The 24,562-nt window shown below is 36.1% G+C and overlaps 1 protein-coding gene across 5 annotated transcripts in view; it reads left to right on the top strand.

The window, feature by feature from the left end:
- magi3b (membrane associated guanylate kinase, WW and PDZ domain containing 3b) overlaps positions 1–24,562 on the top strand; it is a 212,986-nt gene that overhangs the window by 174,570 nt on the left and 13,854 nt on the right. For all 5 annotated transcript variants that reach the window (XM_028446430.1, XM_028446428.1, XM_028446429.1 and 2 more), the window contains exons 8-13: positions 281–384; positions 14,157–14,348; positions 15,560–16,207; positions 21,481–21,512; positions 23,853–24,018; positions 24,104–24,198. In XM_028446430.1, the coding sequence (XP_028302231.1) occupies positions 281–384; positions 14,157–14,348; positions 15,560–16,207; positions 21,481–21,512; positions 23,853–24,018; positions 24,104–24,198 (1,237 nt within the window). The remainder of the gene's footprint in view (positions 1–280; positions 385–14,156; positions 14,349–15,559; positions 16,208–21,480; positions 21,513–23,852; positions 24,019–24,103; positions 24,199–24,562) is intronic.

Raw genomic sequence — 24,562 nt, 5'->3', positions numbered from 1 at the left:
TCTCAAAAAGTATTCGTCCGATCGAGCTAAGAATTTCAAGTGTGCCTATTGAATTATTAAGGAACAATTGATTAAAAATCTTTAGACCAAAGTGCGTGGGATGTCCTGAAAACGTGTTGAAATGACAGGGAATGACCCAGTGTGTAAATTGAAAGATGCAGAAATGATTGCGAAACACAATAAGTTGAAAAATCTATATTTGTGTTATGTATTAGTGTGCATGAGCTGTTGTTGTATCTAAGAATTTTCCTTTTTTAACCTGAAGTTGTTTGTTCTTTAGTCACATCAACCAGAAAACCCAGTTTGAAAACCCAGTGCTGGAGGCAAAGAAGAGGTTGAACCAGGAGACGGCGGCAATCCAAGCGGCAGCCGCCACTTCCCAAGGTAACAATGATGACACCGCGCAACATTTTTTCCACTTCAACTTTACAATCCATTTGAAAAATAACCATAACGTTGGAAAAAAAGTTTCATCTTTTTAGGCACCAAAGCTTTCTGACTTGTGCATTCATCGACTTTGTGATTGTCAAGAAGAAACTGCAGTTAGATCAAAGGTTACTTCTTTATTTTGGTACATTTTGTGACACTCTGAGAACCAATCCTACACACAGTAAATGAACAATTATTCATGAATTACAGCAAATGCTGCTACCAAGACTTCACATCATGTTATTATTCAGACTTTAGATTTTACTTGCCTGAAGTAAATGTAGGTCTAGGGAAAATATGTCTTATTTTGATCATATTTGGGTTTTGCTCAGATTTCTACGCTGTTTGAGACAAAGGTTAGTAATGACGTCAGTCAGTTTGTTTATGAAGTCCTTCTAACTAAGTGTGAAAAACAGATGGTGATGCCTTGTAAATTTAACATAAACAAATATCTGAATACAAAAAAGAGAAACACAATATCGGAGGCTGTCTTTGAGAAAATCATAGGAAGAAAGCAAAAAGAAAAAGCAGATGAAGTCAAGAAAAGATGGATAGATATTGAAAAAAACTTCTGCACATGCTGTCCAAGGTCAAGAGAAGTACAATGTTTTTACGACGGCTAAAGGCCGGGATACATTGTGCGATTTTTTTCAATCGTTGCACTCAGCTCCAGCTCAAACTGTGCGACTCAGATGCAGAGCTCGAATGTACGCAGCTCACGGTTCATGTTCTCACACTGTACGAACCGACACTCTGACACGATCTGACTGCTCACACTGTACGTCCATACACGACACGTCGGGTTCTTGTTTCCGGAAATGCAACGTACAAATTAGAAGAAGAAGAAGAACGCTGAAGCGTTGCCATTAAAACAGACGAAGAAGAAAAACCTGGAAGTGGAGAGACACTCGTAAATCTCAGCAAAAAGAGCTTTAAAAAGAAAAGATGGCGATGTGATGACCAGGAGCTGACTGGACAGACGTGGGCACGACAGTCCGTCAATTTTACAGCAGTCCTACGGTGTTCGCGCACGCTCAGTGAGCGTTTACAATAAGCCGGTCAAATGTGCGATACCCTCACGAGGAGCGACTGGATTTCAAACACGTTTGAAATCCTTACGACCTACGATTGCTGACCCCATGTACACTACACAATACACAACACACGACCTAGCAGAGACTTGCACGATCCCACAAAATAGTCGCACGAGTCGAAAATCGGCTCAAAATGGGCCAAAGATCGCACAGCGTATGTCTGCCTTAAGCATGTTTTATTGTTATTGTTATTTCATTGCATAATTGTGATCATCACTAGCAAGAAGAAAGGAAGAGCAAGAAAAACTTTATTAGAGGGAAGATGTAAAAAGAGAGGACAGTGTTACACCATGGTGAGGGGGTAATTCTGTTTAAAAAGAAGCATAACTAAATTATTCTTTAGAGATATGTTGATGAATAATTAGCACAAGGTGCTCGTTTCTAATGTGGAGTAAAAAGTTGTGGGATATGGTACATTATTTGCAAAGGGAGTATAGTTAATTATTGCATTGTGTCTGTGTGAGTAAATAAATCTAAAAAAATGAAAGGGGTAGGATTAGATAAGTTTATACTTCTGCCAAATCTTTTTGGTTCATGTAAACTGATGCCAAGAATCTGAAGATGCACAATACTGTTTTGTTGTTATTTCTTGATGTTAATCTATTTTTATTTTGTTTTCAACTGTTTTGAAGTTGTCATTTACATGGTTGAAATAAATTTAAAAAAAATCGAAATCAAATCAAAGTAAGAGGGGAGAGGGAGTTAGGGTGGGACACTGAAAGGAGGTGGTTAAGAGTCAACTATTTTGGTTGTGCTGAGAGTGTAATGTTATGCTACAGTTCAAAATACGTTTATAATATAATATATATTAATTTATTAAAAAAAAATGTTGATTAAGCAAACAAAGTCTCTTTTGCCTGTGCAGTATACATACAGTACATGTGCAAAATAGTCCCTGCAAATCAGTTCCATTCTTAGTAAATGTGATAAATGTATTTATTTGCATCTTGTCTTCCCGTTATTTAAATAAAATAGCAATAATAATGCTCACATTTGTTCATAACTAGTGAACCAGGCCCTTGGTTTGGTCAATGATTAATCTGTGGGTAAAGCTTGTCTGGCTTCTTTTTTTCTAGCAACAATTTCAAACAAAAGTGATCGTGCATCTTCATTTTCTCATTTCAAACCTTTTGCTGCGGTGCACAGAATGATGTAAAGTTTAAAAAAAGCCCTACAGTGTTGAAATACATACCAGTGTCCAAATTCTCTCTATGCAATACTTGTGCTGCAAACCCTGTTCTGCAGTTACATAGCAACCGACCAATTACAACGTGCAGATTTCTTGTGTGCATTTCATATCTTCTTACTCCACAAATTTAAAAAATTAAAATCATTTTACTTTCTGTTCTGTTCTCTGTTCACCTGATATCTGTCACATCTGCAATTCCATGCAATAAGAAAGATGCCTTATTATTATATTATACCTAAAATATCTCTTCATGTTATTACACAGCTTGTGATCAACTGAATTATGACAGAAAAGCCATTATTGATATGATTGTGTGTGTGTGTGTGTGTGTGTGTGTGTGTGGGTGTGGGCGTGTGGAGCAAATATCTGCCCGACTCGGTGCGAGTTCGACCTGAATCTTGGTCAACAAGTTCCAAATACCCCGAGTGTGTGTATCTGTTATTTTAGAGTAATTCGGTCCTTTCAAAATGTTCATTTTAATTTTATTTCACTTCTGGACGGCCCCAAAATGAAACCTATTCAACTTTTGACCTCAGGGTTTGAGGGGGCGCTAGCGCACCATCTATATCTATTTCACTGCACAGCTCCTCACCAGAGCAAGAGTCACGTGTGTGGCCAGAGCCAATGGCTGCGCACACAGCCAAGCAGCTGTAAACACACGAGCGATAGAGAAGAAGACAGTTTAGACCGAGACACGGAGCTCTCCGAATAAATCAAAGACTCACCATTCAGCCACTGGTGAGTCTTTTAGAGACAACTTTCACAACCCGTTCAATTCTCCATCTGGAAAACTGCGGATTCTGTTTGGTGCCGTGCATGGAAGCTATGCTCTGACCACTCGGTTCAAAGGTAAAAAAATGGTTTTTTTTTTTTTTTAAAAGACAGCCGAATTGTACATATTGGCGCTACAATGTCTATGGAGTTTTGTTATCAGCGTCTCAAACATTCACGGGAACACACACACACAAGGTATTTATTTATTTGATGCGCGTTCACGGCACATTTATTAAAACTAAGTGTTGTAGTATAATCATGAAGAGTTAATCTATGTGTGCTGTGAGTTTGATGACACGACAACTTGTTATAGTACAGTCATTGCATATTTTAATAATTATTTCATGAAAAAAAATCACAAAAATTTTATTAAAGCACATGTTTTGAGGAAAATCCGGTTGTAGCTTGCAGTCCACCTTGCTGTGATTGCAACGAGATATCGGTTTTGTAAAAGCAATGTTTCGTTGATGAGTTATTGGTCCGGGAAAGCTGAATCTGTGAATATCTTTCTAACTTTACCTAACTGGAGTAGATGGATGTAGACACACACACGGCTAATACAAAAAAGAAAAATAGAAATGCACAAAACTACACTAAAAAAGATACAAAAATACACAAAATGACTCCAGAACCACGACAATGGCAAATAAAAACAATAACTATACAAAAAATGCACAAAAAGACAACAGAAAGATACAAAAATACACACAATGACTCCAAAAACATACATTACATAAAAATACATCAAACAAAAAAAATATAAAAATGAGTAAAAAAAAACAACACATTCATCATGCGCATGTCTCATAGAATTAAACCAGGAAATATGCACATGGTATTTTACTTTGCACCTGCAAATATACCCCTTTATAATGCTACTATGTATGTTATTATTATGCCCATAATTAACAACTCTACTTAAGCGCCCACTATATGAATAAATACTTTCGACTGGCACTGTACTACTTATTAATAATCTAAAGAAAGTGTCTAGAGATACGTCAAACGTAGCCCTCGGGACTATGGGTACGACCGATGACGTTGACGGACCTTTTCTGAACTTTAAGTCACGTGGTGCACCTATCACGTGACCTAAACTGGCCAATGAGGGGCGCTTCGTATGCTTAGAGTGGCAGTTTATGGATATGTTTAACGTATCCATAGCCATGGCCTAAATTAAATGATCTGTGTTCTTTGAAATGAACAAAGAGTCTTCAAAACTCAATAGTATTTATGTGTTTTATTGTGACACTTTATTTCAAATAAAACGGGACTCAAAAGATGCTAAAAAAATTAGCTTAGCATTAGCATAAATTCTAAAATCGTTGCTATGGTGATTTTGGAACTTTTTTTGTTGATTCTTTTCCAACTTTAATATAGAACTCATTTAGTCTTTGATCACCACATAAAGCATTTCACCACTCTGAGAAGCAACATTATCATTGTTAAACCTCAGACGACAACTTATAAAATGCCTAAGAAGAACACACGCAGACAGGGTAAACGCCAGTTTGAGAAACCTAAGAAAGATGATCCAGTGATGGCTCCCACTGCAGACTTCGACTGGACAAGGCTTTTTGCCCTCATCGAAACACCATCTACATCCTGTTCTGATGAATCCACTCAAGACCAGGGGCCTGTTAAAGAAACAGTAGCAGACAAGAAAGTTCACAACCCAAAGTCTGTTAAAAAGAGTCTGTGCTTGGATCATGACGACAAAACCCTTTCCACGGTGGAAAATGAGACACTAGAAGATCTGGAGCTGATAAACAACGAGCTCACACAGCTTGATTCTTCAGTGGTTGGGGAAACAGAAGATCTGAAGGACACACAGACCCCACAGGATCAGGAAATAAATGGTTTTAGTCCTGAAAAGGAGAACACTTCACTCCTCGACTCTCAGCAGATGGTCATCCTCCAACGTTCTCAGGTCCAAAATGACACTTCTGTGGTTGACCAGTTGGGGAAGGAAAATGCCAACCTTAAACTGTTTCTGATCAAGGCCCAACAAGCATCAGAGGCCCAACAGAAGCAGTGGGAGAAGGAAAAGGCCAGATTATTGGACAGACAGAAGGAGATTGAGACCACCTATGAGCAACAACGAGAGAGGATTGACCACCTCAAACAGACGCTGGAGAAATCAACAGAAGACGTTAAGGTGCTGAAGGAGCAGCTGGTGACAGAAAAAGATGCTCAACAACATCAAAACAATCTGAGGATTAAAGTCAAAGAAGAGGAAATCTCCCGCCTCAGCGTTTTATGGGAAGCGGCTAAGCGTACGGTCTCCATCCAAGCCCTGGAACTGGAAAATAAAGTTCATCTGGAGGCTGAAAATGGAAATATAATTTCCACCTTGAATGTTTCTATCACCACTACACAGGAAAAGCTTGAAGAAACAAGAGAAGAATGCAAACAGCTGAACGACGTTCAAAAACAGAACAAGGAGCTGATCCACCTTCTTCAGTCCCAGCTGAAGATAAAGGAAGGAGAACTTCAAGAACAATGCCTTCAGGCCATAAAATATCAGGAGAACCTTCAATTTGAACTCAAAAAACTGAGTGAGGAGAATGTCTTTGCTTCAGTAGAAACAGAACTCAGCACGAACAGGAGTGAATCTGAGAAGGATTCTCCAACAAAAAAATCTGTGTTTAGGCGTCTCATCAACTTTCTGATGAAGGGATGGAAGAGGATAAAAGAGTTCTTCAAGAATATTATCAGAAGATAGAAGACACAGACGCGGAGCAAAATCTGGACTGGAAGTTGAGTTTAATACTGACTAGTAGAGTTTATTAGCAGTGGCGGCTGGCCAATAGAGGGCGCAAGGGCGCCGCCCACCACTTACCATGTTTGAGTGAGACAAAAATAATAAAAAAATAAAATGAATTAAAAATACTACAAAAGTTGTTTTGTTCATCTGTGTCTGATTGGTGTTTCCTGTGTAGGGTGCAAAAATCTTTACCGTCCACTCTCGTTCAAGGTTTTGCATCCACACTAACTCCTCTTCAATACGAGTCAATGGAGTGTCTGTGGACCAGTGTTGGTCTAAAAAGTAATTAGTTATCGTTACTCGCTACTTGTTCCAAAAAAGTAACTGAGTAAGTAACTGAATTACTCTATAATAAAAGTAACTCATTACCAAGAAAAGCAACTATTTGCGTTACTGTTAAAAAAAAAAAAAAAAAATTACTATATGTAAAATAATTCAGATTTTTTTAGATACGTGTGTTGTTGTGAGGTGCTTCATTAAATTTGAGTCGCTTACAACAGATGTGGACAAAGTCTTCACTCCTGGATATAATGAACACGTCACATACACGTTCTTGTCTTTGACCACAATTCATTTAAAGTAGTGTTTGTATCGTCACTTTAAAAATGACAACTTTTCATCAGACTGCTCCACGCTCACCATCTCTGCTGCTTTATCCAATCTGCTGTGCGTGTGTGCGCGTGTGTGTGTGTGTGTATATATGTGTGTGTCCTATCAAGCAGTCATTTCAGTCACATGAGGAGGGGGAAAAATGAGTTTGATGATTTTTCGTAGAACTGTCTGTGATTATGTAAATTACTTTATTCTACAGTGTGAACATCTCAAGTCAGTCCTGACTGTATTAAGTTTGATGCACTTAATGGATGAATATTTGTTTCTGTCTGATTCATTTGATTTTGGAAGAGTGCGTCTATTTTAAGTCCTTTCACTGATTTTTGAAAGAAACATAATGTTGTATGAAAGTTAAGGATGGGCATTTATTACTTGATCATAAACTAGAATTGTTGTGTTTCTGATAAAACAACATTTTTCACAAATTTGGTTGGTTAATTCTTAAACAAAGTGGGTCGCGATTTAATGACCGTGGCAAAATGTGGGTTCCAGGGTGAGACCAGTTGAGAACCCCTGATCTAAAGCATATAACAGTTAAATTAATACCATTAATTGACTCTGTTAACCCTATTTGGCGTGTTTGGTATGCTTTTGAGAAGTTTAATAGCCAGTAAATTTATCTAAACAGGGAACGTAAACGGAAAAATGTAACATGACGTGGAAATGGATAAACGATGAAATCAAAAGCCATATGTATGTATATACATTATACTACACAGGCCTTGTATGAGCACTATAATAAAGCCCTTTTCCCCAGGCTGTGCTTATTTAAAAAAAAATTTTTAAATAAATAAAAATTGGTGTCAATTTACTTCTTGAACCATTTTTTTGGGGGTATCAAACCAAGATTTTAAACGTTGCTTGGTTACCAACACCTGCATGTATGAAAATGTAGTTTTTAACGTGCAAATGGCTGGTGCTCATTCTAGATTTGGATTCTTAACCCCAACATTAGCGTAATCAGTGTCTGTGACGTTATTTCCAAAGGTCCAGATGTATTTAGAGTGATAAATTGTTATAAATCATAGATCTAACGTTAGTATTGACACTAACATTAATGCTAGTGTAGCGACTATAGTCATATGTGCCAGTAACGTCATCATTTTAATCTTCTTACCTTCTATATCTGGTAGCCACCAGCTAATCAGCTTCCAGGCCACAATTATCCCAGTAGGTGTTGTGGAGCTAATGAGCTGTTATTAGTGCCATACTATAACACGTATATGTTGTTTTATTGTTGTCTTGAAATCATACATGGGGGAATAATTACCTTATTATTCAAAAGAGTGGTTGAATCATTCCTGGAATTCTGTAGGCCGTCTGTAAAGCTATATCAGGCAACTTTTATTTCTTTTATGATGATAATCATTTCTTATGGAATAAGATAAGATAAATAAAACTTTATTGATCCCCAATGGGGGAAATTTAGATGTTGCAGCAGCTTAAAAAAAACAGGGAAACATGAAATATAACAGCATCAAACAATAACTAAATAAGGGAAGAAAAAATACAATAGAATTAAATAATACAAGACATAGGCAGTATGTACACTTTGTACACTTTCACTTGTAGATCACACACATACTAGACATAAATATAAGCACTATGTACTAGTGTAGTAGTCGAGACCGGTCTTGAGACCAAATTTTAAAGGTCTCAGTCTCGCACTAATTCCTGCTATTTTTAAACTTTTTTATAATGTGATCATAACAAGGAGAAGAACGGGATAAAACGATCCTTTATTCATTCGTTAATCCACCCCATATAATGACCGCAATATTCCTTAATGTGACTGAGTGACGTGTGTGACACACTCACACACACACACACAAGCAGGAGAGAGAGGCGGAGCTAAACATGTCCGCTAACTTGTTGGTTGTGAAATTTGGTTTCGCGAACCACAAAGAATACATTTGTAAAATCACAGCAAAGAGGAAACAACTGTGGTGTGTAGGTGACCAGCCATGTTCTTTCTTGGCAGAAATGATTTTCAACACTTGCTGTACATTCAGCTGACATAAAAATCTTGTTTTCAAATATGTAGAATAATTGTGAATTTATCAGTAGCAGTAGTAGTTTTAATATTTTGGTAAATTTCAAATGTATTTAAAATCATTTTAAATACATTTTAACCGTCGAACCTTGTCATGATTTTATTTATTTATATATATATTTTTAAATTAAAAAAAAATGTTTATGGTCTTGGTCTTGACTCTGTGTCGATGCATTCTGGTCTCGGGCAAGTCTTGGTCTGGGATAGTGTGGTCTTGAACACAACACTACTATGTACACAACACAGATCAGAAAGAAACACACAAAGTGAGCAGCATTATTGAGATCATGATAATTATTTAGCAGTGATGCTGTTGAACACTCTGACTGCAGATGGAATAAATCAGGGGTTCTCACCTGGTTTCACCCTGGGACCCACATTTTGCCACGGTCATTAATTCGCGATTTTTATTTTTTCGAATTCTTCAGACGAAATAAAAATTTTCAAAAATAGCTGTTGAAATCACATATACAGAATCTTTTTTTATTTACATAAATCTATATATTTTCATGCGCAACATGCATTTCACAGAATGCTTAATGTCTCTCAAAAAAAAGTTTTGACAGACATTAAGTATTTATTTATTTTTGACCTGTCTGCGACCCACCCAGCACTGGTCCGCGACCCACTTTTGGGTCCCGACCTACCAGTTGAGGATCACTGGAATAAATGACTTGCGGTAGCGCTCAGTCTTGCAGGTTGGATGTCGTATTAGGAAAACACATTTTTGGTCACATCACATAATAAAAGACAAATAAATAATGTTATATGATTTCCTGTTAGTGCATGTGTGTCTTTGCACAACTGATGTAGCCTTTTGTGGTCTTGGTTGAAGTGATTTTTGCAAATAATTTAAAATGAAACATGTTTAGAAATGATTTTTGTTTCATCTTGACGTTTCTACATATTTTAAAATGTTAATATCAAAAGCAACATATCTAGGATCATTTTTTTAGCTTGGTTTTGCCTACAGGACTTAAAACATTTAAACAAGGTTTGTGGTTTTTCATGTTAAATGTGACGTCAATAAAAGAGTAAATGAGCTCAAACACAAGGTGCGGGAAATTTAAAGTCCCTAATAAATGTTCCAGTGAAATCGTGTTTGCAGTGTGTGTTAATGACTCGTAAAACACTTCCAAGTGATTAATTTTTTGTTTTTTTGGACCAATTTAAAATACATTGCTTAAAATTAGAGATGACAGACTATTTCCTAATTTGCATTGAATGACTGATGTCGTCGTCTAATTTTCTCACTACCATTTTTCTTTTATGTGCATAATTTGTCTCTTTATCATTTCTGAGTCAAGGCAGTTATTTATGTTTAATAAAGTGCTGATAACACATTAATGTCTGATAGAAAAGCTGCAGGGCTAAAGGAGTTTTTGATCATAACGGTTGGTTTGGTTATTTGCTGGTCTATATTAATGTTGCCACTGACCTTAAGTCGTCCTTTAGTTTCATTCTAAAAATAATGACAGCAGCAAAGTGTTTTTTTTCTGAGTGGCTGATGTTACTGGGGGCTCTATGTGGGAGGACAGGCTAATTTCGGACACTGTCTGAAGTGCTGTGTCATTTTCATGCTCTATTGCAGGCATCTGCAACATGTGGCTCGGGGGCTACATGCGGCCCTCGGCCATATTTGTGCAGCCCCCAAAGTAAACGAACAAAATGACTCAAAAAACATATAAAATTACAGAAATATACTCAATTAAAAACAATCAGAAACATATACAACGACAACAAAAAAAACTACCTAAATGACAACAGAAATACGCAAAATTAACAAAAATTACAGAAAGATTTACAAAATGAAAATACAAATACAAAAATTATTCAAACATACAAAAGTACAGAAATATACAAAATCGGAAATATATAGACGAACAACAGGAAAATGCAAAATTAACCAAAAAACTGTCAACTAAAAAATACACAAAAATAACAGCAACATTTTACAAAATAACAACACAAATACAAACACAGCTCATACTTACAAACTTACAGAAAAATGCACAAAAGAAAAACAAAAATATATGAAACAGAAATACTCATAATGAACCAAAAGTTGCACAAGATGATGAAAACACACAAAAGGACTCCAAAAATAACAGAAAAGTTCATTAAACCACAACATAAATACACAATAACCCCAAAGTAAACATGACTCAAAAAATTATAAAATTACAGAAATATACTCAATAAAAACAATCAGTAACATGAAGAACGACAACAAAAATACACAAAATGACAACAGAAATCCCCAAAGTTAACCCAAAAACAGACAACTAAAAAATACACAAAAATGACAGAAAGATTCACAAAATGAAAACAAGTACAAAAATAACTCAAGCATACAAAATTACAGAAAAATACACAAAAGTACAGCAAATATAACAAATATGAATAAAAGAGAAATACACAAAGTGAACCCCAAGTTGCGCAAGATGACTAAAATGACACAAAAGTAACAGAAAATTTACAAAATGGCAACACAAGTACAAAAACTACTCAAACTTACAAAATTACAAAAAAAAAATACACAAAAAATGTATGAAACACAAATACACAAAATTAACCAAAAGTTGCGCAGCTAAAAAAATAACTGGAAAATGTACAAAAAAGAACACAACAGAATTCCAAAAATAAAAGAAGAGTAAATGAAACCACAACACAAATACACCAAAATAGCAGAAACATTTACAAAATTACAACAAAAATACACAAAATTACTACAAAAACACATGAGGATTCCCAAAATAACAGAAAGAAAATTAAACCACAGCACAAATACACAGAAACAGCAGAAACATTTACAAAATTACAACTAAAATACAGAAAATTACTGCAAAAACACACGAGGATTCCCAAAATAACAGAAAAATAAATGAAACCACAACAGAAATACACAAAAATAGCAGAAACATTTACAAAGTGACAACTAAAATACACAAAATCACTGCAAAAACAAACGAGAATTCCCAAAATAACAGAAAAATAAATGAAACCACAACAGAAATAGCAGAAACATTTACAAAATGACAACAAAAATACACAAAATTACTGCAAAGACACACGAGGATTCCCAAAATAACAGAAAAGTAGATTAAACCATGACAGGAATGCACAAAAATGACTCCAAAAACAAGCAACAACAGAAAGACACACAAACCCTTATTCTTTCTGTTTTTAATGCTCGGAGTCATTATTCTAAACGCTGGCATGAATGTTAATAATGTGACCTTCTGGTCAGACAATCACATTTTTGTGGCCCCTGCTGTGATAATAGTCGCCCATCTCTGCTCTATGGTTGAGTAAAGGATGGAAACGTGTCATTATTTGCTCAAAGTGTTTCTTCTAATTTCAGGCGTTTTGTGTGTGTTCCTGCGTTGGCTTTTACAAAAAGGTCTCTATGCCTACAGTATATCACACCTAATAATTAGACAAAACTCATGACATATTACCTACTTCTACCCAAGCACATATTGTTTGTAGACAGATAAGATATTCATTTATTTAACTCTTTTTGCTTTTATTCCACTGGGTTGGGGATTTGACCTGTGTTTAATGAAGTGGGATGTGTTCAGGGTTGGGGTCAATTATAATTACAATCAGGTAATCGATAATCAATTACACTTATAGTGTCATTTTAATTCATTTTCTTTAAATGTATTGATTTAGTACACATAACAAACAAACATTTAAGGTGCAAGGAGGGAGTGAAGCTCCTCCCCTTTCAATAAAGACTAATAGACACTTAGAAGATCATGAGGGAAAATAAATGCACAATAAATCTTTGATATAAGTGGAAACTAATATATAAACATGCTTCGCAATTAGTAATACCAAAAGACAAATGAAAATATTGAATAAATTATTAATTGAAGATCAAAAAGGAAACACAAGAAGTAAATTGGTGTAATATTGAATGGATGAAATGTTTTTTTAACTGCATTTTAAAGATTAAGATGAGTATGATTGTAACTGTCATTTTAAAAATATGTTTCTGTCATAATAGAATGGAATAGAATCCTTTTATTGTCATTGCACAAAGTACAACGGACTTGCACATGCCCCTCCCACAAAATTCAAGTCAAGTCAAAACAGATACAGTTACCATAAAAACAACATAAGGTTCATTATAAAGTTCAGTATGAAAGTTAATCTGAATAAAAGTGCATGGTGTAAAATATTAGAAAATGGTAACACCTTATATTAGGGAACACATATTAACCATGAATTAGTTGCTTATTAGCATTAGTAACATATTAGTTAGTCATTATTAAGTACTTATTAATGCCTTTGTCTCGTAGTCCAAACAGGGTTAGCGTTAGCGTTAGCCTAATACTAGCATATTGACTTCCTGATTAACTACTAATAAGTAATAATTCTGAGGTTATTGAGGGACAACACTTGGTTAATGGTCTACTGGTTGTATAACAAAGCCATGCAGAATAAGGCATCAATAATTATTGATTAAGAGTCAATATGTTACTAATTTGCATGCTAATAAGCAACTAATTCATGTTTAATAACTTTTCCCTAAACTAAAGTGTTACGTAGAAGGGTGACAAATTTAAATTCAAATTGTACAAATCATACAAATTAATCGAAATGAAATTGTAATGGAGCTCAGATAATTGACTTTGTAATTGTAATTCTCGTGAAAATTCTACAAAAACTGTCAAATATAATTTAATGCAAAACTGGGGAACCATGTTACAGTTCTACACATACAGTATGTAGTAACAATTATTAAAATATGTTTCATATCAAGCTTTCCCATGTTTAACCATTTAAAAAAATTAAAATCGAAGGATTTATTGACACAATAAAAGGCTCAGACACCCATACTAAAAATATGAAAACCTATATTTTCATTGATTAGGAAGCCTAACAATGTAACCAATAAATATGAAATAAATTAGATGATAGATATTAGTTTTTAGTGTATTTTACAGCTGATTTAAGACCAGTTATCATTAGAGACGCTAACACAAGAGGAAGGTTCACGTTTATTAGGTTATTTATTTCAGACTCAATAATTGTGAATAAACTTCAGTAATTGAGAACATAATTGTAATTGACTTTCTAAGGATAAAAAACAATTGTAATTTAATTGTAAACGAAAAAAAAAGGCTGGTCACTGTAATCGTAATTGAATTGCAAATGAACGTGGGTAATTGAGAAAGTAATTGTAACTGAAAAATGTCATTGACCCCCACCCTGGTTGTGTTCCAGGTAAAGGAAGCTCATCGGGGTTCACTGCAGACCCCGGTCAGCTGAAAGGAGAGATGTACCACACGGCGCTGAAGAAAAGCCCCCAGGGCTTTGGTTTCACCATCATTGGAGGAGACCGTACGGATGAGTTTCTGCAGGTGAAAAACGTGCTTAGCGACGGCCCCGCTGCCAACGACAACAAGATGGCGTCCGGTAAGATGAACTGTGTCTATATCTGGGCTCTCACTACTGGTATAAACTTACATTAAAAACTCATCACGTTGGCAGGAAGAATCACAAGTTCAAATCTCACCATAATTCTGTTATATTATTATCATATCACTATAAAGGCAAGTTAAGATATTTGACCTCAGAATCACTTTTGGGAGTGAGAGGAAATTGTTGACAGAGAACTGTAGAGCTTTTTTATTACTGTTTTAAAATATGTGATTACACATTTTATGTTTATTTATGAGGGACTTTGGAAAGTTTGAAGGCTTGGCAAGAGAGCAGTGGGAGGGAGGGGGACAGAGGGATCTGAGAGTTGCGGACTGCACCTTTAAAGAAGAATAGTCAGAATATTGATAACCTTATTTTTTCACCTGCTTTGCTTACATTTTGTTGCGTTTGGGGGGCCCTGGAAATGTGTCCTTCTTAATAAGGGAACGCAACAGGTAATGTTTGGGAACCACTGTAGTAAAGTCTTAGTTCCTCTGTCTGTTCCCTTAGGTTGATTATTTTACACTTACATTAAAGCTACCTTTTATATTAGTATATTCATATTATTAGCAAGATCAAAGGTGAACAAAAATAAACAATAACCAGAAATATATATTTTTAAGACATGATAGAAAACAGTTTATTGGTAACTGGTAAAGCACATTTAAGGCCTATCTGATTAAATCTAAGACAATTTAATACTTTTTAAGGCCTAAAAAAAAAAAAAAAAAAAAATATTTTTGAAGATCATGAATTGAATCAGAATCGTGAATGATAAGAATCATGATTCTTATGTGAATTGATTTTTTTCACCACCCCTAATGGGTTTGTGTGATCTAAATGTCTGGCATTATGTACATAGCGTATTGCTCTCTTTTGATGTTTAACTATTGATTGTAAATTTTGATGAACCTTGATCTAAGAAAACATTAAAAGAAACATTACATTTTCACCTGAATAAAAAGAATACATTTCATATTATGTTACATTTGTCTGTAATCACTGACACGTTATTGTGCTTCACACCTGGAGCACCATTTCTCTTCCCTTGACGCTCTAATCAAAGGAGTTTTTCCAACACGCACTGAACAAAGCTTGTATGAATTAAACATGTTAAAAGCTAATGAGTGATGTAGATGTGATCTGTAGATTAGATTCTAAGAAGGAAATCCTGACTGTCACGTTCTTTCTTCTGTTTATCTCAGGGGATGTTATTGTTGAGATCAATGGGTTGTGTGTGCTGGGGAAGACTCATCCAGAGGTGGTGCAGATGTTCCAGTCCATTGCCATCAACCAGTATGTAGACATGGTGCTTTGCCATGGTTACTCGCTCCCTCCCGATGTGGATTTAGACAGCGATGACCCTCTCCCCCCGCCCCCCCTGCCCCCGGCCACCCAACCACAGCCGGCCCTGCACGGCAGAGAGGTAGTGACAGCCGTTCCCCTCATTAATGGACAACCACTGCTGGTGAAGGGGGATGTTCTCCACAGCTCCACGCAGGAACTCCATTACGTGACCACCGATGCTAGCGGGCGGCCTGTGGTGGCTGCCTTGCCCAACGGTAGGCAGGCAGAGCGAGGGGAGCTGGTCACAGGAATGTTGCAGCCAGAGCTGGTCAGTGTGCCACTGGTCAAGGGACCAGGGGGGTTTGGGTTCGCCATCGCCGACTGTCCCCTGGGTCAAAAGGTGAAGATGATCCTGGACGCCCAGTGGTGCCGTGGCCTCCAGAAAGGAGACGTGATCAAAGAGATCAACAGACAGAACGTCCAAACACTCAGTCACGCACAGGTTGTGGATATCCTGAAGGATCTGCCAGTGGGTAGCGAGGTCAACGTGCTGGTTCTACGAGGAGGTAAAATCATTTTCTATTGCTTGTTTGATTGGTTCAGGGGTGTCAAACTCATTTTCACTCAGGGGCCAAATACGAGTAGGCCACAGATTTTAGATGGCGGGAAAAAAAAAGCGATTTCAACGTTATTGTTGGCACTTCCACCTATAAATTATATCTCCATCCAAGCAATAAATGACATATTTGAGTCCCTGCACTTCTAAAGTCCTTGATTTTTAGACCAATTTTTGTGTAGGTTTTTAAATGTATTCATCCATTTATCTTACCATGTCTGCATACATTATGTCATCAAAGGTTAACGCTACATGCAGTGCAGTGATTCCCAAACAGGGGTACAGGAGGAGCACATTGTAGGGTGTACTCGGAAAGATTTAACAATTAATTTGAAAATAATCAGGAAATCTTCCTAGTTCCTTTTTAGGCTATTTTTTTTGGACAAATTCACTACAAACTAACAGCACTGCCGCTCAATAAAATACTAGATTTCCTTGTAATTTATTGAAACAGGATTATTTTATTCTGTAGAGGCCATTTTATTACACTTCTGACAATAGGAGACAATAATAAACGCTACATTTTACAAAAGAGACTGAAATTAATTACTACTTACTATTGAAGTAATCACACAAAAGTTGTAGTTTAAATAAAGTACACTTATTTTCTAATTCGTAGATTAAGCGTTAAGGGAACCAATGTTCCGTTAAGGGTTTGGGAGAAGCCGTTGTTCAACAGATGAAAAATCATATGAAATTATGGAGAGGGTACAAAAATGCAAAGGGGGTTCACGGAACAAAAAAAAATTTGGAACCACTGATGTTGTGGTTTATTCTTGCAAAAAGTAAAATAATGCATTTTTTATTTTGCATAATCTTTTGGGGAATTTTGTGGAAATTTTATTAAAAACGATTTTGTAAAATTTGTGATTAAAAAAAGTGATATATCCTTGGGAAAACTGTAAGACACACAAGTGAATTTTTTTGGTAATTTACACAATGATTAATGTTTTCTCTATAATTTTTACTTTTTCCTGTATGTGATGGAACTACAGGGGGTACTTGAGAGAGAAAGAGAGAAATTAACAAATGAAAGCATTAAAAATATGGGGTTTTATAATTTTTACTTTTAGTTAAAAAATGTAATTAATACTAAATATTACCAGCAACTCACAAAACGACAGCAAAAACACACAAAATAGGAGATCATATACTGAATGATAAAAAAAGACAGACAAAAAACAACAAAATGACACCAAAAAGGCACACACGAAGAGAGAAAAATACTTACTATTACCAGCAACACACAAAACGACAACATAGACACACTAAATAAGAGAAAAATACACAATATCACTTCAAAATAATCAAAAATAACTGAGAAACATACAAAACAACATGAAAAATAACCAAACAACACCAAAAACACACAGAAACGACAACAAAAACCAACAAAAATATACTGAATAATAAAAAGGAACAGACAAACAACAACAAAATGACACCAAAAACACAAAATTACACTAAAAGCACACAAATTGATGACAGAACTTTATTTTGATTAGAACATGAACTGAAAATACACAAAGGTCGTTTTTGGTCCCACATCAGGAGCAAATATGATCGTAAACATAAAAAACTAAATAAATAATTCTATTCAGGAGTTTCATTCCACCTATTTACAAAATGAGATTCTTTAAAATGTGTGTTATCACTCATTGATTACATCATTATGTTCTATAGTGGTTTCTTCACAGAATTCTGAGCAAAATGTAATAGTCAGACATTAGGGGGTACATGCATTCAAAAGTAAGAGAAAAACGGTACTTGAGCCAAAGAAGTTTGCAAACCACTGCTCTAAAGGGACGATTTCGGCCCCTGGACCTTGAGTTAGACACATGTGCATTGTTTGGTTGTGTCTTCATCATGTCAGTTTTTCTTTTACCAATGAAGAGATTGTTTACTTCCATATTTGTTTGTTTTTTTAACGTGTGCTACTGCTATTGCTGCCAATGCAACTTCCATAGTACCCATGGGAGGTGATGTCAGCGTGCTGATACTGGCAGGAGGTGAGGGGGTGCGAGGGCACGCTGGAGGGCACTGACTCACCATGCACTCTTGTTATGTAGAGGTTTGAGTGATGCCACTGTATCTGCAGTCACCAATGTAAAGACTGTTACCATTCAGGAGCTCTCACCATTCTGCTCCTTTACTCATGAAATGTGTGTATAACCCCCGTCTGTTTAGAGTAGGCATGGGCAAATGGTGGCCCGGGGGCCACCGGTCTAATTTTGTGCGCCCTCCAAAAGTAAACCCACAAAAACGACAGAAAAAATACACAAAACAACAGTAAGAATACACTAAAATATACTAAAAAAACTACATTACATAAAAATACAGAAAAAGACAGGAAAAACACAGAAAATACTCCAGAAACACAGAAAAATACTACGAAAAAGACTCCAAATAACACAAAACGACAACAAAAATGCACAAACTGACTCAAAAAACATACAAAATTACAGAAAATTTCAACAAAAGTACACTAAAAGACAAGAATAACGCACAAAAAAGGACTCAGCAAACCCACAGTACTAAAAACTAACAAAACTAACAAAACACATACACAAAAATGACTCCAAAAAAAATGCAAAATCACAGCACAAATACACAATATGACTCCAAAAGACATAAAAACACAAAAGGACAACAAAAATGCACATGATAAAAAACATACAAAGAATAACGGGAAAAAAAACACGCAAAATGATTAAAAATCCATTTTTTCTTTATTATTATTATTATTATTATTATGAATGCTGACATAAACAATAATGTGGCTCTACGATCAAACAAACACATTTTTGTGACCCCTGTCCTGATAAAAGTTGCCCACCTCTGGTTTAGAGCAACTCTAAATTAATGCTATGCCTACTCTTACAGATCAGAGTGGGCGTTATGTAAGAGTGGGAATGTGCTTTATTCCAAGAAGCAGAGGGAGGAGGCGGGTTTAAGCACTTTTCAAATGTCTCCTGCATCCATTTCCAGCTGCCGGGGGAGTCACTCTACGCAAGTCAATGAACCCCGAATCGTCTTTGATCATCAGTGGAGCAAAGGGAGTTTGTGGATCCCTGGCCTGTTAACGAACCCTGGGTAAATGGTCATAGAGGTCAGGTCTTAAAGGGTCTTCTCCATTAGCCGTACCTAAACCATGGCAAGGCTATTCCTACAGTTACTGCCAAAGCAAAGAGCTAAAGCCAGCTTTAACATCATTACACAATAGCCCACGTGTCAAACTCAAGGCCCGGGGGCCAAATCCGGCCCTTTAGAGCAAATTAACATAGGAAAGCATTAAAAATATGGGGGTTTATAATGTTTACTTATGGTTAAAAATGACAATCATACTAAATATTACTATCAATTCATAAAACGACAACAAAAACACACAAAATAGGAGAAAAATATACTGAATAACAACAACAAAGAACAACAAAGTTCAGAAAATGACTCCAAAAACACACACTAAGGGAGAAAAAAACATACCATTACCAGCAACACACAAAATGACAACAAAGACACACTAAATGGGAGAAAAATACACAAAATCACTCCAAAATACACAAAAATGACAGAGAAACATACAAAACGACATAAGAAACAACACCAAAAACACACACACTGAGAGAGAATAATTTAAATAATACCAACAACACACAAAAACGACAACAAAAACACACAAAATATGAGAAAAATATACGAATAATAATATAAATAACAATAATATTAAAAAGAACAGACAAACAACAACAAAATACACAAAATTACACAAGAAACACAAAATGATGACATAAATGATCTTGATTATAACATCCCCCACCAGGCAGGAGATGATCCTAAAAGTTAAAAACTGAAGAAATAAATCTATTTAGGAGGCGCTAATTACTGTTTCATTCCTTATTTACAAAACTAGATTCAAATTGTTTTTTCATAGTTTTCTGAGAAAAATGTTGCTGTCGGACAAAGGGGGGTACTTGGATTCAGAAATAAGATAAAGAGGTACTGGAGCCAAAAAAGTTTGAGAACCACCGCTTTAGAGCATCAAATTCAGCCTGCTTAAGAAAGTAAAAAAATATCTCAGCCCCATCGAAATACAAAAAATTGCAAGTCCCCAAAAATTGTAATTTAAGAAGAAATATAAAGCCCAAGATAATACACAAAAACACACAAAAAAGTCCCAAAATACACAAAATGACAACATATTACTGAATAGTTCCAAAGACACACAAACTGTTACCAGAATTACACAAAATGACAGGAAAATACAGAAAACAACAAAAATACAGAAAGTGACCCAAATAACACACAAATAGACAACAACAATGCAAAAAATGACAGAAAAATACACATAATTGCACCAAGAAAGAACACAAAAAACAACAAAAACACACACAATGACTCTAAAAACACACAAAATTACTCCAAAACACACAAAACAAAAATACATTACGGAGTAGCTCCAAAGACACACAAACTGTTCACAAAATGACAGGAAAGTACAGAAAACCACAAAAAAAATACAGAAAGTGACCCCAAAAACACACAAATTGACAAAATGCACACAATTATACACCAAGAAAGAACACAAAAAACAGCAAAAACACACACAATGACTCTAAAAACACACACAATGACAACAGAAATACTCAAAACATCAAACCACAAAGACAAAAACCCTTTTTTTTTATTAATGCTCTGATATCATAATTCTAAAAGCTGACATGAATATTCATCATGTGGCCCTTGGATCAGATGTTTGTGGGCCCCGCTGTGATAGAGTTGCCCATCCCTGCCATTAACCCCTCCTCATTCCCAGTGTAAGTCTGGCCCGACCTGAGCAGCAGGCTTTCAAAAAGTGCTTCTTAACTCAGCTAATGCAGCAAGTTGAAGAAGCGGATGCTCTGCAGGGAACCATAGGAAGGCTTGACATGAAATACGTGGGTGGGCAGAATAGCAGCGAGAGAAGAATTATCAGTCACTGAATGATATGCATGAGTTTCTAAAGCACTCTTTCCACACCGTGTGTAAGCTCTGTAGCACACTACTACCTCTAATTGCACATGGATGCATATGTTCTCTAATGGAGCATTCTTTACAGAGCACACCACTTAAGTTAGTACCAGCTCACTGGTTTCTGTCTGCTGATTTTTCCCCTGGAGGAACAGTGCCACCTGGTGTCCAGTGGTTCTTCCACTATGAATTGATGTTGTCATTGTCTCATCGTAGGTCAAACGTCCCCAGTGAAGAGTCTCAAACCCGTAAGTACAAACAAATGCATGCTTTTTTATATTTATGCCTGTGTTAATAACCCTGATGGGCCACATTCCTCCATTTATTTTCAAAGTTGTTTTTTTTGTCCTTCAGCTTAACAATTAAGACTCTAATACATCACATTAAATGATAGCGGTGAATTTGAATATTGATTATGTTTCTGGGCGGCTCTTTCTGTTTGCTGTGAAAAATGATCTTAATTACTTCCTCTCTGCATTCTTATTCTTTGGGCTATTCATTGGGGATTGAAATGGTAATGATGAAGCCTGGCTGAGCCTCTATAGATATAGTGCTATTATTAATCCAGCCGTTTTTAGATAACGAAGCTGGTCTTTCGGTTCAAAAGGGGGCCTGCGACACCCATTGGGAAATGATTGCTTTTGCCTGGATTTTTAGTATTCAACTCTCATTGTCAATATTCAAGCAATAGATGGAATATAAATTGAGAGTATTCAGTACAAACAGAATTGTTAGTAAGGGTGTCCTGATTTGATATTGATATCAAATATTGGTCCGACAATGTCAAAAAAAACCACCCAAAAACCCAAATATTGGATTAAATCGGCCTGTATCTAAAATGAATGATATACTGTATATTGTTTTTATTGGATTTATTCAGGTTATTTTTCAGGGTCTTCTCATTCGTTTGCTATATTGGGTTATAGTAGAATTATCTTGTGTTTAAGGTTCAAATGTATGTAACTGTTTTGGTTCATAATAAATGGATCAGTTTTTTCCTCATACTTACTGTTGCTAACTATTGTTCTCTGTTTGAGTAAAAAAAAAAAAAAACACTTGATCAAGCCTTTTCTAATTTTCTGCTTAAAGGTACAGCATTGTGCTATTTTTCACCCATCTCTAATTGTTCCAAGAATCGCAACAACATAGTATTTGAGGTTTAATTTCCCAAACTAACCTGTTTTTCTGAGTTTTAGTTCTCTGAAAAGTCTTTTTAAGGCCTAAAAACAGGTTGTTTTGGGGCGTGTCTGTTGACGCCGACTCTACGCCACAGCTTTATTACGATAGCCCTCGACTTTTCCTATCCAATGTATCCATACACTCTTGTTATTGTTTTCAGCCAAAAACTTGCACATGACAGTAAAACACTTGTATTTAAGTGGCTATTGTGATTGTGAGTCCGACAAACGCTGCTTCAGCGTGTGTGTTTATCCCAGCAGCAGCAGTAGGAGTAAATCCTTAACAGTCACTTTCGTGTCCTCCTCAACTCTTCTGACCACAGGAAGAGTCTATTTAAGATGATGGACCATTGTTTTGTCCTACTGCTGCGTTGCATTGGGTCACAAACAAGCCAGATCGTGTCAAAGGCGATACGATGCTATACGCAATGTAACAGCTGCTAAAAGTGAAACTAATTGTGAGCGCTCATGCTTGGCTTCGGATTATCTATATACTGAACGTAAAGATATTAACTGTGATATCAACCTGCCTTTGCTATGTCTGTTTTACCTGTGAGGTAGTTTGAGAGGGAGGAGTTTACATTCCTATGTAGGGTAGGAGGAGCCAGGATTGTCTGGAGGAGGAGTTTTAAAAATCCAACTCGCCCGTTTCAGTTTGAATTTTTTTTTTAATTTAATACAGGGACAATACATATTAACTAAGATATACATGTAAATATGCAAGATTATAGCCAACGGCTAATTTTCATCTTCAGTCCCTTCGGCAGGTTGATGTCAACGACATAAGATAATAAAATCAATAAACAACAAGTAAAACAGTTTGCCTTCATGGCCAGTATGAACAGTAGGAGTAATTACAGAGAGAGAAAATATGTCATTGAAAACACAAAAGGACAGAAAATAAAAAGAAAGCTAGAACAATGAAACAGTATCGTGGATCATGAAACATACAGGCCAAGGGTCAGGGAACCGATGCTAACATTAGATTTCGAAGACCTGACTTTTTACAAAATATGGAATAGCAAGTGAGGGAGGAAACAGAACTTTTTCAACTTTGGCTCTTTGAATAAGTCTAAAAGAATGTATATCATTGTTGCAAAACCATTATGAAGTAAATTGTTCATAATTCTGCCCCTTTAACAAAATAAGTAATACAAGTATAATATAGGATAGATATTGGTATTGGCCAACGCACAAAGATCCAATATCGGTATTGTATCAGAAGTGAAAGAAGTGAACAAGTTGTATTGGTAGACCCCAAATGATTAGCCTTTAAAGCTTGTTTGGGAAATGTTTTTCATGGTGAACGTTGTAGAATGTGAGCTCCAACTATTATGAAAGAATCGTTTTGTGTTTGTTGAACTTTTATGAGATGCATCTGAATCTGGTTGTCCGTCTACATGTTGGCAGAGACGGGAGATGACGGCCAGCACAGAGACTTTGGATGCCATTACAGACTCCGTGCCACAGGCTTTGCCTTACCACTCCAACTCCAGCACCCTTCGCTCTATGGACTCCCCCAAACGAGATGCCAAAGAGCTGTATCTAAAGTCCAAAGCCCTGCTGGAGAGCAGGCGTAAGTCAAGACTGACCGCACTTAACATCAAACCTGCATGTCATAATATTGCTTTCTATAATAGTGAAATATTTTTTTCTTCCAGAGCCTCATACCAAAGATATCGATGTTTTTCTGAAGCGAGACATTGAAACTGGCTTTGGCTTCCGTGTTTTGGGGGGAGAGGGACCACAACAGCCAGTAAGTTTATATCACTACATCTAAACCTAGAAGTCATATACCGTGCTCATTCTAAATCTATGTACCCTTGGTTTTTTGGTTAAGCCGTTTTAAAACCTAATCAAATTAACAAATAAACGGTGTGGTTCATTTTTGTTTTACTGACTCAAAACCAAAACATAAATACAGAAAAATCAAATATCAAACAAGCAGCATTTTTCTGTTTTAAAATTAGATCTTGCTCTGATATTTGTGTGATATTTGGATATTTATTGGGACACTATGGACGAGAGCTCCATGTTTTAAGCTCTACCATACAAAATAAAGGTGAAACGCATAAGTCACATTACTGATGAACTGGTAAATTGAAATGTTATTAATACAA

Source organism: Gouania willdenowi, chromosome 5 (genome assembly GCF_900634775.1).
Source record: "Gouania willdenowi chromosome 5, fGouWil2.1, whole genome shotgun sequence".
NCBI classification, from domain to species: Eukaryota; Metazoa; Chordata; class Actinopteri; order Blenniiformes; family Gobiesocidae; genus Gouania; species Gouania willdenowi.
The sequence above is the reverse complement of the archived record's forward strand: the minus strand, read 5'-3'. Positions and strand labels throughout refer to the sequence as shown.